General features: G+C 42.3%; 1 protein-coding gene across 2 annotated transcripts in view; it reads right to left on the bottom strand.

Annotated features, from left to right (window-relative positions):
• The window catches only part of LOC141110831 (transmembrane protease serine 4-like), a 78377-nt gene that overhangs the window by 24834 nt on the left and 36657 nt on the right, over positions 1-16886 (bottom strand). Inside the window, exons 3-8 of one of the 2 annotated variants that reach the window (XM_073602478.1) lie at positions 13833-14013; positions 13621-13796; positions 10694-10846; positions 10356-10479; positions 5953-6051; positions 4679-4719 (exon numbers count right to left, since the gene is read on the bottom strand). In XM_073602478.1, the coding sequence (XP_073458579.1) occupies positions 4679-4719; positions 5953-6051; positions 10356-10479; positions 10694-10846; positions 13621-13796; positions 13833-14013 (774 nt within the window). Of the gene's footprint in view, positions 1-4678; positions 4720-5952; positions 6052-10355; positions 10480-10693; positions 10847-13620; positions 14014-16886 lie in introns of both variants that reach the window. The other variant, XM_073602477.1, reaches the window with a different exon arrangement.

Consider the following 16886-nt stretch of genomic DNA (forward strand, 5'->3'; position numbering starts at 1 on the left):
CGCTGTTTTTAAAAAAAATTTTTCACCAATAGTGCTGGGAGCCGGCAATACATTACAGCCGCGAGCAAGTTTAAATTACATTTTTTTCTTTAGAAATGTCATTATTGCTGCTGCATGTTCTATACATCGCACAGATGCGCCACTTTCCAGACAGACTAAGGGGACCCCCAGGCACAATAGTTAAAGGAATATTTAATTTTTATTGTTTCACTTTAAGCATCATTAAAATCACTGCTCAATGCAAAAAAAGATTTTTTAGCATTGATACATGTCCCCCCAGGGCAGTACCCAGGCCCCCATACACTTTTTATGGCAATAGCTTGCATATAAGCCTTTAAAATTAGGACTTTTGATTTTTCATGTTAGGTTCCCATAGACTTTAACCACTTGCCGACAAACCGCCGCAATTTTACTGCACTGATCGCTGTATAAATGCCAATGGTCCCAAAAAGGTGTCAAACGTGTCCGATGTGTCCGCCATAATGTCGCAGTCCTGATAAAAATCGCAGATCGCCGCCATTACTAGTAAAAAAAAAAAAAATTAATAAATATGCTATAAATCTATCCCCTATTTTAATCAATATACGCTTATTGCGATTTTTATTACCAAAAATATGTAGCATACATATCGGCCTAAACAGAAAAAAATAGCTTTTTTAAAAAAAAAATGGAGATATTTATTATAGCAAAAAGTACAAAAAATTGGGTTTATAACGCAGAAAATAAAAACCGCAGAGATGATCAAATACCACCAAAAGAAAGCTCTATTTGTGGGGAAAAAAGGACATCAATTTTGTTCGGGTACAGCGCCGCACGACTGCGCACTTGTCAGTTAAAGGGATGCAGTGCCAAATCGCAAAAAATGCCCTGGTCATTCAGCAGCCAAATCTTCCAGGGTTGAAGCGGTTAATAGGGTTTGCATGTTCACTAGAACTTTTTGCCTGTTCGAGGTGTTCTGGTGCGAACCTAAACGGGGGTTGTTCGCCCCTTCCCTACACATTAGCTACTTTTTGAATTGAAGCCCTGACCTTTAATGGTATAAAAGTTGTATCTGGGCCTCTTAGCAGTGGTGTTGCGCTTCAATTTCCACTCTTTTTACACCACACTACAAGGTCAACGATATACTGTAGCTGTGCTATTGGCAGGGGTAATTGGATCCAGGTGCATAACTACAACCTCACTTGTCTCCAGAGTCAAATTTTGATGTTGCTCCTTGCGATCTCTCTCTGACACCTGGTAATGTCAATTGGGACGATAGTGTGAATAATCCTAACAAAGTATATCTAAGGGCAAGAAGCAGGATTGGTGTCAAGAAGGTCCATACACTACTAGGGTTCAGTGCTGTAGATAAAAGTTTCCAGAGAAGGGCAGCAATGTAGACAATTCAATTTTAACCTTGATTGTCCAGCTAGCTACCCTGTAGCAAACCAGAATGTTTTTTACATCAACTGATCGTTGGAGTATGACTTACGGCTTTCCTGTAAATTCTAAGCCCTTGTACCCATTTTACCACAAAAAACAGCAAGTGCTGACCATTGTGGTTTAATAGTCAGGAAAAAATATATATATTAGATATTTAAAAATTCTCTAATACATAATTGTTAGAGTTCCTGTGCACAATTACTCTATACACAAACGTCTTTAAAGTGTGGACTTTTCAGAAAATTCAAACCTCAAAATGTCTTATCACTTTTTAGCTGAGAAGACACACTGGGATTTTCAGTCTCAGCCAAACTGCTGCTACTGAACAGTGAGTGGGTCCTGCTAGTAACAGGTGCCACTGTCAGAATACAATGTCCCAGGTGGGCTGGGGCGTTTCTTCTATCTACCTCATTTGTATGGATGGCAGAATCTGTTTGTTTTTTAGGTTTCTGTATTTTTTTAGAGAGAGAGAAAGAGATAGAGAGATAGAGAGAAAAAGTAGAAGCAATTAGAATAGAGAGGGTGTGCCCCCCCGTTGGTAGACCCTCCTCCAGGACCGGGCTTAAAGTCCCGCCACCCTCATTGTATCAGTCTGTACATTGCAAATATCAATGCCAAGATCCCCAGATCTTCCAAAATGTTAATTGTTTATCTAAAAAGGATGCTGGCTAATTTCCCGTGAATCATATTGCATGAGAGTTTATTCTTGGCGAGATTTTCTTGAACCAGTTAATTGGCAATCGTCATTTTTGCTGCCATAAACATAAAAAAATTAGGGTCTGAGTGTGGTATTGGTATATCTATGGCAAGCACCCTGGCACTCGTAGTTAAACTGACATTGGTCACAGTGTGAATGCTCAGATTCAGAAACGCCAGACTTTGGGGCAGGTCCACCATATATAGTACATAGTCAGGGCCGGACTGGCCTACCGGGATAGCAGAAAATTTCCCGGTGGGCCGGCAGGCTGCTTGCCCTGTGGACGCTTTGATCTGTGGCTGCAGTGGCGCTCATAACAAAAATGTGGCTGCGAGTCGACAGGTCAACTGCACATGCGCCGTTCGAGCTATCTGGGCTTGGACATTTCTGGGCAGGTGGGCACATGCGCAGTGATGTAATGGTTCCGGGCGGCGCCATTTTTAAATGTAAGGCACGCGCCTCTCCTCATCACGGTTGGGTATGACCAGACCCCTCCGCAGCCTCTGACCACCTCCTGTTACTTTCCTGTACCGTGTCTGCACAGCCTAGGACCACCTCCTTTTACTCTCTTATACCATGCCCGCACAGTCTATGACCACCTCTTATACCATGTCCGCACAGCCTATGACCACCTCTTGTACTATGTACACACAGCCTATGACCACCTCCTGTACCATGTCCGCACAGCCTATGACCACCTCCTGTACCATGTCCGCACAGCCTATGACCACCTCCTGTACCATGTACACACAGCCTATGACCACCTCCTGTACCATGTCCGCACAGCCTATGACCACCTCCTGTACCATGTCCTCACAGCCTATGACATCTCCTGTACCATGCTCGTATAGCCTATGACCACCTCCTGTACCATGTCTGCACAGCCTCTGACGTTATGCTGTTGGGCTGGTAGGAAATCATTTCCATGGCTAGTTTTTATTCCCAGTCCGGCCCTGTACACAGTGCCCTCTTGTCCACATTCCCGAAAGCAAAGAGGGGATACCCTGAGGTATATCTTTGAGAGTCTGGAGGGGACCAGGTACCACCTGGAGAGGACCTTATAATTTGACTTAACCAAAGCCATGTTCAGGATGCCTTTATGTATTCTTCCAGAGCACCTATTCCATTCTCTTGCTGGTATCTCCATACCCACATTTGGTTTCCCACACCAGTTGGTAGGTCAATTTCGTGGTGGGTATCAGGAAAAAAAAATCAATACAAATGTTGAAATTCCACCCCTGGAGCCAGAGTCCTGTAGACATCTTTATTCAATTAGTGTACGTGTAGTAATGTCGCCCATGCAACTTTTGAGGCTACAGACAAAATAAAGTATTTGATGAAAGTGAAACACCTCTGAGGGTGGCAGCTAAAATATTTGAAGAAAATAATCTGGATGTCTGACTTCTTTGTGGTCCAAAAAGCGATGGATTCAGTATAATCCCTTATTGGTCCACCATGAGAAGGGTTGCGGGCTTAATCCTGGTGGGAACAAGTGATTATTAAAGATGGGAGCAATTGGTATATCATTAGAGTTCATTGGGAATAAATTGCAAGTTGTGTCCCAGATTCTAAGGGAATGGGAGAGGGTAGGGCACAGTATTGGTCTGCGGTGTTTAGAAGGGAGCAACACGAGGGGATCTATGGGTTGGGGGAACCTCGCTTGCTATTCTATCTTGACCCAATCTGGTTTGTAGGAAGACAAAGAAGAAGAATCTGTTGGTCTTTTTCCGTTCAGCCCACTGGCAGTGTATTCACAGCTTAATTTCAGAGTGCTGGCCAGGATGACCACAGGCTCTAAAGGCAAAAAATCTATTCACAGATAAGGGGGAATTAAAAGAGTTCTGATTAGCAACAGCATGATTCTGTGCATCTGACAACAGTTTTAGAATAGAGACATCATACAACCTCCCTTGTGGGGGCTTCATGGAGCAGACTTGTTTTTCAAGCACATCCCACAGATGCTTGATTGGATTCAAGATCTGGAGAATTTGGAGGCCAAGTCAACATCTCAATTCAAAATCATGAATAGCAGGACCCAAGGTTTCCCAGCAGAACATTGCCCAAATCATTATACTGCCTCATCCAGCTTGCCTTCTTCTCATATTGCATTCTGCTGCCTTCTTTTCCCCAGGTAAGTGATGCACTGGCACCTGGCCATCCACATGATGAAAAAAAATGGGATTCATCAGACCAGGCCAAATTCTTCCATTGCTCCATGGTCCATTTTTGATGCTCATGGGCCCATTATGGGCGCTTTTGACTGTGGACACAGGTCAGCGTAGGTACCTTGACCAGTCTGTGGCTACGCAGCCCCATACCCAACTGTGATGACCATTTTTTCTGCTTTCAACTTCAGGGTCAACATGTTTATCTGCTGACTAACGTATCCCACTTGTTGCCCAATATATCCCACTGACTTTCAGATGCCATTGTAACGAGATAATAAGTGTTATAACCTGTCAGTGGTCATAAAGTTAGGGTCTCAGCAGCATGTCCAATCCCCTCCCACCTGTAAAGGTGAAATAGATACCGTAGATATGAAGCATGATAAATACTCACCTATGCACCTCAAAGATATTACACTGCCAGATGCACAAGCGCTTTTGGAAGATACAATAAAAAAAATGTAATTAGTCACATTGTAATTTTATTAAAAACTTAAACAATATACTGTAGATCTAATGATAAATCATTCTGACATGGAAAGTAGCACAATCCAACCAATATGCAGTGAAATTTACTGTATGTTACTTTCATCCTGATACAACAGATTCATACTACAGTGGCGAAAATATTTATTTGATCTCCTGCAGATTTTGTAAGTTTGCCCACTTACAAAGAAATGAAGGGTCTATAATTGTTATCATAGGTGAATTCTAAATAATAGAGACAGAATATCAACCAAAAATCCAGAAAAAAACACGATACAAGTGTTATAAATTGAGTTCAGTGAGTAAAATAAGCATTTGAACATTAATTCTGGCTCCCACAGACTGGCTACAGCATGTGATTATGTGGTACACAGATTAGTCCTGTCAATTTAGGAAGGTGCTCCTAACAACAACAACTCGCTATGTGTAAAAAAAGACAACTAGCCACAGAATCTCCTTCTTCCATTCAAACCTCACCATCATGAGCAAGAGCAAAGAGCTCTCAAAGGACATCAGGGACAAGATTGTAGAACTGCTGAGCCCTGACACCGTGGTCAGTTTACGTGCTTCCGTCATCCGCTGTCCTGCTCTGTCCTTCTCTGTCCTCCTCTCTCCCCCTCCCCTCCCTGCCTGTCTGCTCATGTCAGTGCCCGCCTGCCTTCCCTCCTGCTGCTATTATAACTACCATAAAAAGCTCCCATGCCTCTGTAACATAACAATATGTGTCCCTGTGCCTGTGTTAAATAAAAAATATGCAGATTTGTACCTATATCAGTGCGTCTCCCGGGGCTCATGTGACTCCTCAGCTCTCTTTCCTCTCCTCCTCCCCAGCTAACGTCAACAGGAGTGCTCGGCCCCACCCACTGGAGCTGTCAGCCGGGCAGAGAAGAGAGCCGAGGAGTCACGTGAGCGCCGGGAGATGCTCTGATATAAGTACAAATCGGCATAATTTTTATATAACACAGGCACAGGGACACAAGGTTATGTTACAGAGGGGATGGGAGGATGTTATTATATTGGCTAAACAACCACTTTAAATCAGCTTCCGAGGGTTTAATGTCACCATAAAGTTGATGTAAAAGTATAGCAATGAAAACCCAATTTTAAATTAAGGCTCTAGAAGTTATAAACAGATAAGTGATAAGTAAATTAATTTGGTCGTGCTGTGATCAGGTTACTTACCCATTAATGGGAATTGGCTGAATCCCGCCGCCAGGTGGCGGAAAGTTACCAAATTGTCCATTTAGTGTTGCAGCACTCACACTGGAAAATGTTGGCTTACTAAAAATAGCAGAGGCAGATGAAAAAGTTATTGCCAATTTATATATATATTTATGTTTAAAAACATGTATTGTGCTGACTAGCATTAAATAATGTACATAAGACAACAAAATAGCATTTTGTTACCAGAACAGCACTTGGCATGGTTACAACAGACAGTACAATGCTTCGAAATGTACAAAACTGGGATTACTCTTTTCTTATTTTGTTTTCTATTTGTCAATCTTTGGATATTCATAAATAATTCAGCAAGGGAAATATAGGGGGAAGGGGGTGTAGATGATGTTTAGAGGAATCAGAAGGCTCTCTATGGTTCAAGAACTATGACATCATCCACTCTCTCTGGTTTGGCAATCTTTACATTTCAAAGGCTGCTCTGCCTGCAACAGCAAACTTTAACAGTAGCATTTATTAAAATGCAACTTTTAATATAAGAAGAACCCAAAAAAAAAAAACCACAACATTTGGCTGAAGTTGGGCTTTTCAAATGAAATAATTTTCTATTACTTGGGACCAGGGCAGCCATCAGAAATTTTTGGGCCCCTTATACAGCCTTAGGCCTGCCCCCCTCCCCCCCCCCCTACCCTGACCAGCAACATTTCCCAGGGCTTGCCCACATGTCATCCCACTGAATCCACACACCGGCCACCTCACCTGTACGCACTGACCCCCCTCTCCTCCCAATCCTGTATATATTCCAACCCCCCCCCCCCCCACACCTGTATATATATATCAGTCCCACATATACACAAATCTGTAAACACACAAGCCTCTGGCCCTTCCCTGTACACAAACAGCCCCCCTCCCTTTCCTTCACAGCCCCTACTTGTAAAGAAATCTTCCTACCTAGTCCCAGGTCGTTTTCACAAAGCTGACATGTTGCTGACACAGAGGAGCACAGTACAGGCAGTTTACACGAGGAGTGCACATGAACAAAGTAGCCAAAGGTGGCAGTAAAGAGCTCGATGTCTGATCTCAATGACACAGAGCAGCAGAAGCTGTGAGATCGTTTCTATAGTGCACGACACGGCCCCCCTTCACCCGTCCTGCCACCCATCAAATCATTCTCTGCAGCTATTACCTTTTGTACCACCACCCCCTCCCTTTAGAATGTAAGCTCTACGAGCAGGGCTCTCCTGTACCTTTTGTATTGAACTGTACTGTAATTGTGTTGCCCCCCCTATACATTGTAAAGCGCTGCGTAAAATGTTGGCGCTATATAAATAGCGTATAATATAATAATAATCTGTCCCGGGCGGGCCCCTCGGCTCCTTACAGTTGTATCGGCTGTACCCCCCTGATGGCGGCCCTGCTTGGGACTACAAACAAAAACATACACTTTTTTTTGGATTGTAGTCTGGTATTGTATTTGAACAGTAGGTGGTAGCAAGCCACTATAGTAACCTATTGTGTGTATTACTCTGGTCTTTAGTCCAATGACTTTTTTTTTATTTTTTTTTTTATTTAAACCTTCATTATTTTGGATCTTTGACTTAGATGTGGAGTTGATATGAATGTAAACCATAACATTAACAAGGTAGACAAACACTATTTTAGATTTTACAATAAAAGGTGTTGCTTTCAAGTAAAAATGCACCCTTTTTTACTTTTGCCATACTGTACTCATTAACAAATCTGTATTTCTGGCTTCCGTAGGCTGAGTGGATAGAACTTTGTCCAGAAGTAGATAGACTGTTAAGTATACCTGTCATTAGAGAAATAAGTAAAATGCCGTTACTGACTTCTACCTAAAAGAAATGGCTTTAATGCTTCTGAGTCACAGATCTGAAACGGTCACGCAGTGAATAGCATAGAAAAGTCAAAATTCTTTATCGCTTTGTTTATCACAGGTCAGCGATTCGTAAAGCTCTAAAGCCAGAAGATCAGCATGACAGCCAAACAACTACCATTTTCAGAAGGTGAGGTAATCTACATAATTTTCTAATGACAGATTTGATTTACTTTAAGAGCCTAACCATCTGAACTGGAGTGATGACATATTTGTATCATTATTCAGAATGTGTTAGTCTTATCTCTAACTAGTAGTACCTCATGCAGGCTTCTGCTGTTCATGGGCCAAGAAGGGGCATAGGGCCCACATAAATGTTTATCAGGGACCCAAATCCTGCCTTTCAAATAGTGTTGGCACCCAGACAGCAATTCAACGGCTAGGCATGGCACATTAGAAGACAATAAATTCCTTGCATCTTTTTGTAACACCAGAGGATTTTAAGTATAAAACAGATGTCCTGCCTTTGCCATCTGCTCCACCCCTTTCACCAATCCTTGATCTTAGTAATAATGTGTTAATGCCACCCTTAACTGAAGGCTTGTTCACACCATGTCCATCCAGCTGCACTGATCAACGCAGGTTCAACTCAAAAGCACAAGGAATCAATTGTTTTTTATGTGTTCTGTTAACTCAATAACACTGCGTTGAGGTGGTTGCAGTGTTTTGCATAAAAATTGCAATGTGCTGTGGTGCATGGAGTTGAATGAAGTGCCATTTTCTGACACGTAAGTACAAAAAAAAAAAAAAAAACGTAAACAATGAATCACACTGAATGAGTTCAGAGCTTGAATGCTCATCTTTTCCTGCTTGGAGGGAAGTATCTATCACTGGGGAGTCTTGTATTCACCTGGAAGTACTGCAGACAGGACTCACTTGGGACTGCAAAATTCTCTGATGGAGTGTAGTGCAAGTCTTGAGGTCTTCATGGGATCTGTTCACCAGGAGGTTTTCCTTCTACAGTCTTCTAAGGAAGCCTCCTTTAATTATGTCCTTTCTCTTATCCCCAATCAGCTGAAAGCTCCTAGTAGTGGCACTAGAATTTCTATCAGTCGCTACATAATGCAAGATGCTACTCCCCTCAGGGGTAGCATATTTGATGCTGGAATCATACTGTTGGTAACTGGTAAGTCAGGTTTACAGTATGGTCTATTACATTAAAGGAACATCTCCGGGTGTCAAGTTGAAAGGGCCCCTTCTCTTCCTTCTGATCCTGGTGTTCTTGTATACCAGTCTGGATTTCGATATACTCTCACCTCTGCCTACCATCAGCGTGGCTGCTATCACCCTAACATCTCAATTAGGCAGATTCAGAATTAGTACCATTCAGTTTTTAAGATCCTTATGGGTTATTGCCTTCTAACCTTTGTTATGTTATTCTGTGAGGAATGTCATGCTCATGGCTATCTCAAAACAGGCAACCTCTTTTGTTATCGCAGTCTGTCCTTTCTCTGAAAGTCAAGGATTAGAAATGCTAGACTTGAGCCCTCTGCGGTAACTGTCTGGTCTACATTTTGGACATAGTTGGCCTTCCTACTTCCTCTTACAGATGTTTTCCTGGCTTTTGGCCCAGTAATTTTTTTCTTTGACCGCATTTCAGTATTGTAGTGTGTTTTCCACCTGTTTTGGGTGGATGTTTGGATAGTCCTCCAGTATTACTGGATGGGGCCCATAGTATTTTCAGGCAATAGTTTCCCCCTTAGAAGTGAATCTCTGTCCTGGTCTGGCTCACCAGGTTGATCCTCAGTTTTCTCCCACTGGTCATGGCAGTTCCCCTCGCCAGTTGTCTTGCATTACCCTTTTTTTATTTAGTGTCGATTCAGGCACTGCCCAACCCCCAGTTGGGCTGCTTTTGGATGTCCTAACTGTTTTGGAATTCCTGTGTCTGCCCCCCCCCCCCCCGGTGGAGGATAAAGAAAATAAGATTTTTGTTTTTAACATAAAATCTTTTCTTGAAGTTCATAGAGAGACAAAGGTCCTGCCCCTCTGTACTGCTTACTCACACACCTGAGGACAATGGGTAAATGAGGGATTATACAGGGCTGGTTTACAATGTTTTTTTTTTCTGTTGGCCAGTGTCTCAACTTCCTTTAGACGGCAGTATAGCCCATATGTTTTAGAATTCCTGAAATCTTTTATCTCAAGCTGGAGGTCCGCTAATTGCATATCCCTGCTGTAGAGGATATATCGTCTAATTCTAAAATGAAAAAAGGAAATAAGGAACTATAATCACAGCAGTGCACCAGGGCACTCAGCTGCTAAGAGGCCCTTTTTTCTGAATGTCTTATGTTCTAGAAACAACATCTCTTTCTCAATTCAAATAAGTAGCAAGGCAGTCACAACTCTGCCCATTTATTTCACATTTTATTACACAGTTTTTTTTTTTTAACTACTCTTGGGTTTGGATGCACAAAATGCATGAAAAAAACATTTTTAACTCTATGTTGGTTCATATATGAAATATTTGCTTGCCAGGTTAACTCATTCGCAAAAAAAAATATTGTAACAAAAATACCTGGAATATCCAATCTCTGCACATACAGATTTTGCACTGTTTGCGTCAAAACCATCACTGCATATATAGCGCCAAGTTCCTGAGGATGTCAAGATTTGTAGGATGGAGTCATCTGTAAGCCTGACTGTAAAGCGAGAGGAGAGAATGTTGAAAATATGTTGTGTTGCAATACAGAATCATTCATTGTTAACAAAATATTGCACCATGTAAGTCACAGAAATAAAACTAATTACCTTGTCAAAACCTTTTCAATTTTGGACTTACAAGGTATAAATTATGAAATGCTCATGATACCTGTGCACATTTCACTTCCACCAATCATAGAAAGTAATACTTACCAATGGAGGTGTTGCTGAAGTCTACTCGCTGCACACATCTCAATTCATCTTCACCATTAGCACAGTCCTCCTTGCCATCACACCATTTGTCCAAAGGAATAAATTTAAATGACTTCAGGCAGAAGAAGTAGTAATTATCAAGCACCACTTTAACTGAAAGAAAATGTGAAAATAACAAATGTAACTTTATTTATTTTTTGTGTGGATGTGTTTGAGTAATACTGAAAAAGGTGTGATATTTTAAAATCAAGCTGCACTCATAACTTTATTTTTAAAGGGGTTAGAGCATCTGTCAATTTTTATTGCTGTCTGTCACTACTGGGGAGATTTCTGTACATCATGAAATCATGGCTATAATGACAGTATCATTAAAGTAGAAGTTTTTTAAGTTTTGGATAGAGTGCGGAGGGATTAGAATGTTTGTCAGTTTTTATTGATGTCTGTGTCCCCATTATGGGGATTTGTCCTCTCCATTTGTCCTGTTTACCATTATCATTGAAAATGAAGGTAAAAGAATACCCCAAATTTTGGGTTGTCCCCAGAAAAGTTATAGAGGGGAGTTCTTCCAATTGGGTCACTAGTTTTGGTGACCTGGGGGTTCCCAAGAGATTCCCTTAAGCTGGCCATACATTATACAATTTTTGTTTTGTTCAATTTTCTTTAGATTTAACCACACCCAAAAGTTTTGGTAAGGGCATCACTGGGAGAGAAAGTGAGGGACAAATTTCCCCAGTATGGTCACATGCAAAAATAAAAATTTCCATCTTCTTACCAGTCTTGGTCAGTGTCTTCACCATTCAACTCCATGTTGATTTTTTTCTTTTTCTGCATGACAGGGTTGCTTTAAAATGTACATGAAGTGTTTGAGTGGGGAAGGATTGGAACTCCTGTCAGATATTTACTGTTATCTAGTGCTCTGTTTGAGTCATTTACCTATACTTTCTATCCTGCTGACCAGTTTTACCAGGAGGAATTGAGGGAAATCCACAATAGAGACAGAGACAGGCAAGGCCAATGCAGCTGCTAGGCGAAGCAGGCCACCTAGGGCACTGCCACGGCTGCTGGTTTCCCTACCCTCCGTCACAGGTCCAACTAGAGTTGCCACCTCATCCCTTTAAACCCGAGCACATATTAAGTACACAGGTTCTGTGGCTGATTAAGGTGGTAATTAAACTCACTTGTTGCCTTATCTGCATTTAATTAGCCTCAGAACCTGTGTAATTAATATGTGTTTGGGTTGAAAGGGATAAAGTGGCAACCCTAGGTCCAACCTCCCCCCCTCCCCCCTCCAGAGCCTCCATCAATGTCACAGCAGCTAGGCTAGTGTAGCCTTTCTGGTGCAGGTGCCGCACTGCGACACACCATCCTATCTTCTCTATGCTGCTGGTGGGCATGATGGCCTGGAAGGGAAAGTGATTACAGATCATCCCATAATATAATACATGTGTTTCCAGCCTGCCCAAATCGTACAATAACATGCTGTGTGATGTCAGGAGGGAGGGACTTCAGCTACCCATTGGCTGAGAGGGCAGCAGGGGGTGGTGCCTGCTTAGCCAATGGGTACACAAAGTGTGATGTCCATCATTTCAACTAAATCTTCATCCCCTGGGCTTCCTATCTTAATGGGTGCGGGATAAATCTGCACACAAGATCCAGAACTGCATGTAGCGAGTGAAGGTTCTGCAGTGATTGAGCTGAGGGAAGCTAAAGTGTTTTGCCCCAGCAGATTGATAGATCACCCTACCCCACTTTTTCCCTGGTAGGGAGGTGAAAAGCAGCCTTTGCATAGGCTGCATTTGCTGAGATCAAAGATTTCCACTGTTTTTAAAGTTTTTTAATTTTTTTTTTTTTTTGCAAGTAGCTGGTCTTGCCTAGGGTGCAAAATAGTCTAGCACTGGCCCTGGAGACAGGATTAAAATCTGGCAGGGATTTTTGTCTTCCCCTACTCTACTAAAACAAAAGCATTTTTATTTGTGTTTTTTTTAACATGTTAGGAGGACATAAAGTGAAGGTCAAGCTCTCCAAGCCCTGGATAGCAGTTAAAACCCTACAAGGATACTCACTCTTACTCGCACCATCCAAGACTTAGGCCAGCCATAAATGCCCAATAGACTTATGCCCCCGTACACAAAATGTTCGATGGGAGCTTGTTGTCGGAAATTTTGGCGGTGTAGGCTCCATCAGACATTTTCCATCGGAATTTCCGTCACACAAAATTTGAGATCTTGATCTCAAATTTTCCAACAACAAAATCAGTTGTAAATTCCGATCGTGTGTACACAATTTCAACGCACAAAGTTCCACGCATGCTCGGAATCAAGCAGAAGAGCCGCACTGGCTATTGAACTTAATTTTTCTTGGCTTGTCGTACGTGTTGTACGTCACCGCGTTCTTGACGTTCGGAGATTCTGACAACATTTATGTGACCGTGTGTATGCAAGACAAATTTGAGCCAACATCCGTCGGAAAAAATCCATGGATTTTGTTGTCGGAAAAAATCCTTTCATGTGTACAGGGCATTAGAATTATATTTTTCTTCTGCAGTTCTGTAGGCTGAAGGAAAGATATCACTTGATTCCCCCATCCTTGCCAAACAGGTGTACAGCTATCAGAGTATCCAAACAATGAATGTATCTGTTTGGGTGCAATCATTGTTCTGCCAACAATTTTACACACAGCTACATTGATTTTTCAAAGTTTGTCAAGACAATTGGTGCCAAAAGAGCCATCAAAGGCTCAAAGTATGGCCAATTGTTAGTATTAGCTATGTATTGCCCGCTTAAGAAAAAAGTTTTGCCAAGGTATAAATTATATTGAAAACAATGTTATATCACATATTAGAAAAGCAGCTACACTAAAAATAGGAAACATTTGTGGCAGGTATATATTAGAGTGCCATCCATAAAAATATATATTTCTGCACTTACTCAGTATAGCTATGACCACAAGTGAAGTCAGCACCAGAGCAGCTGTTGTAAGAGGAACACAGTATCTCCTGAGAGTTGATATTTTTGCAGGCTTGTAAAGTACATGAGTTGGTCTAGCCCCAGGTCTTGGAGGACCAGGATTCCTAGGAGGACCAGGATTCCTAGGAGGACCAGGGTTCCTAGGAGGACCAGGGTTCCTAGGAGGACCAGGATTCCTAGGAGGACCTACGGGCCTAGGGGCAGGAGGTCTGTTAGCAGCTACTGGAACACTAGCAGGTCCTGGAGAGACACGAGTGGGTCCTGCAGTTGTAGTATTAGTAGTCCTAGCAGGGTTTGCAGCAGGTTGTGATATTCTTGCTGGTTGTCGTATATTTCCTGTGGCTTCAGTGGTACCTGAAATAGCAATGTGTAATGACTAAAAAATACTGAGAAAGGTAGAATAAACAGACATACAACAATCTTTCAATAGCATTAACAAAGCAGTCTTAGTTTTTCACCACTGTATCAGATTTATTGCTTAATGTAGAACTATAGACAATTTTTTATCTTTATTTTGGATAGCGCAATAGAGGGTTATAACCCCTGACAGATTTATTTTCACCATATGTGTCCCATTGCAGAGATTTCTTTTAACTTCCTGTCTGGTAGCCAAACAGGAAGTGAGAGGAAATCCCTGAAAATTAAGGCTGGCCATTTCTTGTATAAATTTTCCTTTAGATTTTCTGAAACCATATAATAGGAGATCAAACCTAAACACTTTCAATTTGTATGAAATCAGGGAGGCACTTGCACTACATAGTTAAGGTAAATCTAAAGAAAATTGAACAAGAAAAATTGTATAATGTGTGGCCAGCTTAAGGGAATCCCTTGGGGACCCCCAGGTCACCAAAACTAGTGACCTTATTGAAAGATCTCCCCTCTATAACTTTTCTGGGGACAACCCAAAATTTGGGGGTTTCTTTTACCTTCACTTTCAATGATAATGGTAAACAGGACAAATAGAGAGGATGAATCCTCCTAATGGGGACACAGACCTCAATAAAAACTGACAAGTATTCTAATCCCTCCGCACTCTAATGCCGCGTCCACACGATCGGACATTCCGACAACAAAATCCATGTTTTTTTTCCTACGGATGTTGGCTCAAACTTGTCTTGCATACACACGGTCACACAAATCTTGTGGGAAATTCTGATCGCCAAGAATGCGGTGACGTACAACACGTAAGATGAGTCAAGGAAAATGAACTTCAATGGCCAGTGCGGCTCTTCTGCTTGATTCCTAGCATGCGTGGAACTTTGTGCGTCGGAATTGTGTACACACAATCGGAATTTATGACAACAGATTTTGTTGTCGGAAAATTTGAGACCCAGATCTCAAATTTTGTGTGACGGAAATTCCGATGGAAAATATCTGATGGAGCCTACACACCGGAAAATCCGATCGTGTGTACGGGGCACGCATCGTAAGCCATCTCTCAGCCTGCCCCATGACCTGCACGGGTGTATGCTATTTTTATGCCGGCGAATTTTACACTTGTTTTTTTTAATTGTTACAGAGCCCATTTGTTGTGGCTATGCTGTTTGTAATATACAAATAAATTTTACCAATACTACACTATCGGAGCCCTTTCTCTATTTTTACCCACTCCCCTCTGGGTTGAGTGGGTCTGTCACCCCCCCGCAGGAGGAAGCATTGGTTTGCTCCAGATCGTAGATGAACGCTACACCAGAGGACTCGGAGCCATCCACTGTCCCTGCAGAGGGCTAAGTCTGCCTGCCAGTACGACCTCGCCAGAAGGGAGGTCCATCAGTTCGGGTAAGAGTCCATCTGTTACATCTTTGGAGCACGGGGAAACTTCCATATACATATCTCCTTCCTCTTCATGTACCTTTTGGCTGTGTGACCTGACTGACTGTGAAATTTTCAGGTGTCCCCTTGAAGTGGTGCACTGCTTATGGAACTTCCCTTTTCTTCCTTCTGATATTCAAATATGGACTATTTCTTCTCACTGCTGAGGAGGTTCACTCTTTACAGGACTGTTTAGGGGTTACCCTGCATTGAATGTGGGACAATTCAAACTGTCCGTTTGTTGAAGTTTGGCAGCTTTCTAGTATACCTTGCACTTTATATACAAGCTGCTTTATTAATTTATGTCTGCTAACAATATAGCACAGTTTGCACTTTATTATCATCAGCTCTTTTGATCAATGGCTACTCTAATATATGATTATTAATGTGGATTGCTTTAAATGCGGTTTGCACACATATACTATTCTTAGCGCACGTTTTTGTTTGTTTATTTGAATGTTTTGTACACTGATATTGGTGTTATATCCGTGCAGCTTTGAGCTTGGAGTATTCTGAAGCTTTAGCGCGGTTACACTTCTTGTTTTATTTTCTGATAGGGGTCAGCAAGCACAGAGGTATGTCATATTATGTTGCTTGGAGGGCATGTATTACTGCATTGTATCCAAAGAAGCACTCAAAAGAAAGGGGAGGGTTGATTTGTTGGGGGGATAAAAAGACACACCACTGGACTTCCACGGACCGCTCGCCCCCAGTCCACGTCAGGCCCGTGAGACCCAAAACCTGGCGGGGCGGCCTGAGAGAGAGCTCCCCAGCAAAGGGCGCCACAGAGCCACCGTAGAGAAGAGTAATTCTAAGTATGCTCCAATCTGGAGAGGGCAGAGAGAAGGCCCTTGCAGGCAGGAGACTGCAGGTCTCCAGAGGGAGGGTTTTTTTTTCCTATTACTTGAGGTCCGGCCTGGTGAGCAGGTGCACTGGTCCTGTATGCTGTCCCAGACTGTGTGCATCCAATTCCCTATGAGGGTAGCAGTGCCCCAGGGGGGTGATGGCAGTGTGGGAGCAGTGGAGATGAGTGCTCCAACAGGGGGTCCAGGCCAGGAGGTCCAACCTGGTGGTTGTAGCAGCGGCGTGCAGTGATGTATGGCAGAGGGCCGTTGTATTGCCATGTTTCCATGTTTGTAACTTGTATCCTGTACCTTATGCCTCATCTATTGTACCCCTAATTTACCCGAATCCTTACCCCAATAAACACCTAAACTTTTGCAATCATACCTACATCTATTACATTCTTTATTATACTCTATTACTCATGAGTAGGTGTCCCCTTTAAAGTCCCGTAAGAGGATCAAATTTCCATTTCACCATTTTATTCTCTGGGACTTCTGCCCAAAACTACATATAATGTTTGGGGGTTACAAGTAGTTTTCTAGCAAAAATTATGTTTTTTCGCATGTAGG

This window comes from Aquarana catesbeiana, linkage group LG10 (assembly GCF_042186555.1).
Source record: "Aquarana catesbeiana isolate 2022-GZ linkage group LG10, ASM4218655v1, whole genome shotgun sequence".
Classification (NCBI taxonomy): domain Eukaryota; kingdom Metazoa; phylum Chordata; class Amphibia; order Anura; family Ranidae; genus Aquarana; species Aquarana catesbeiana.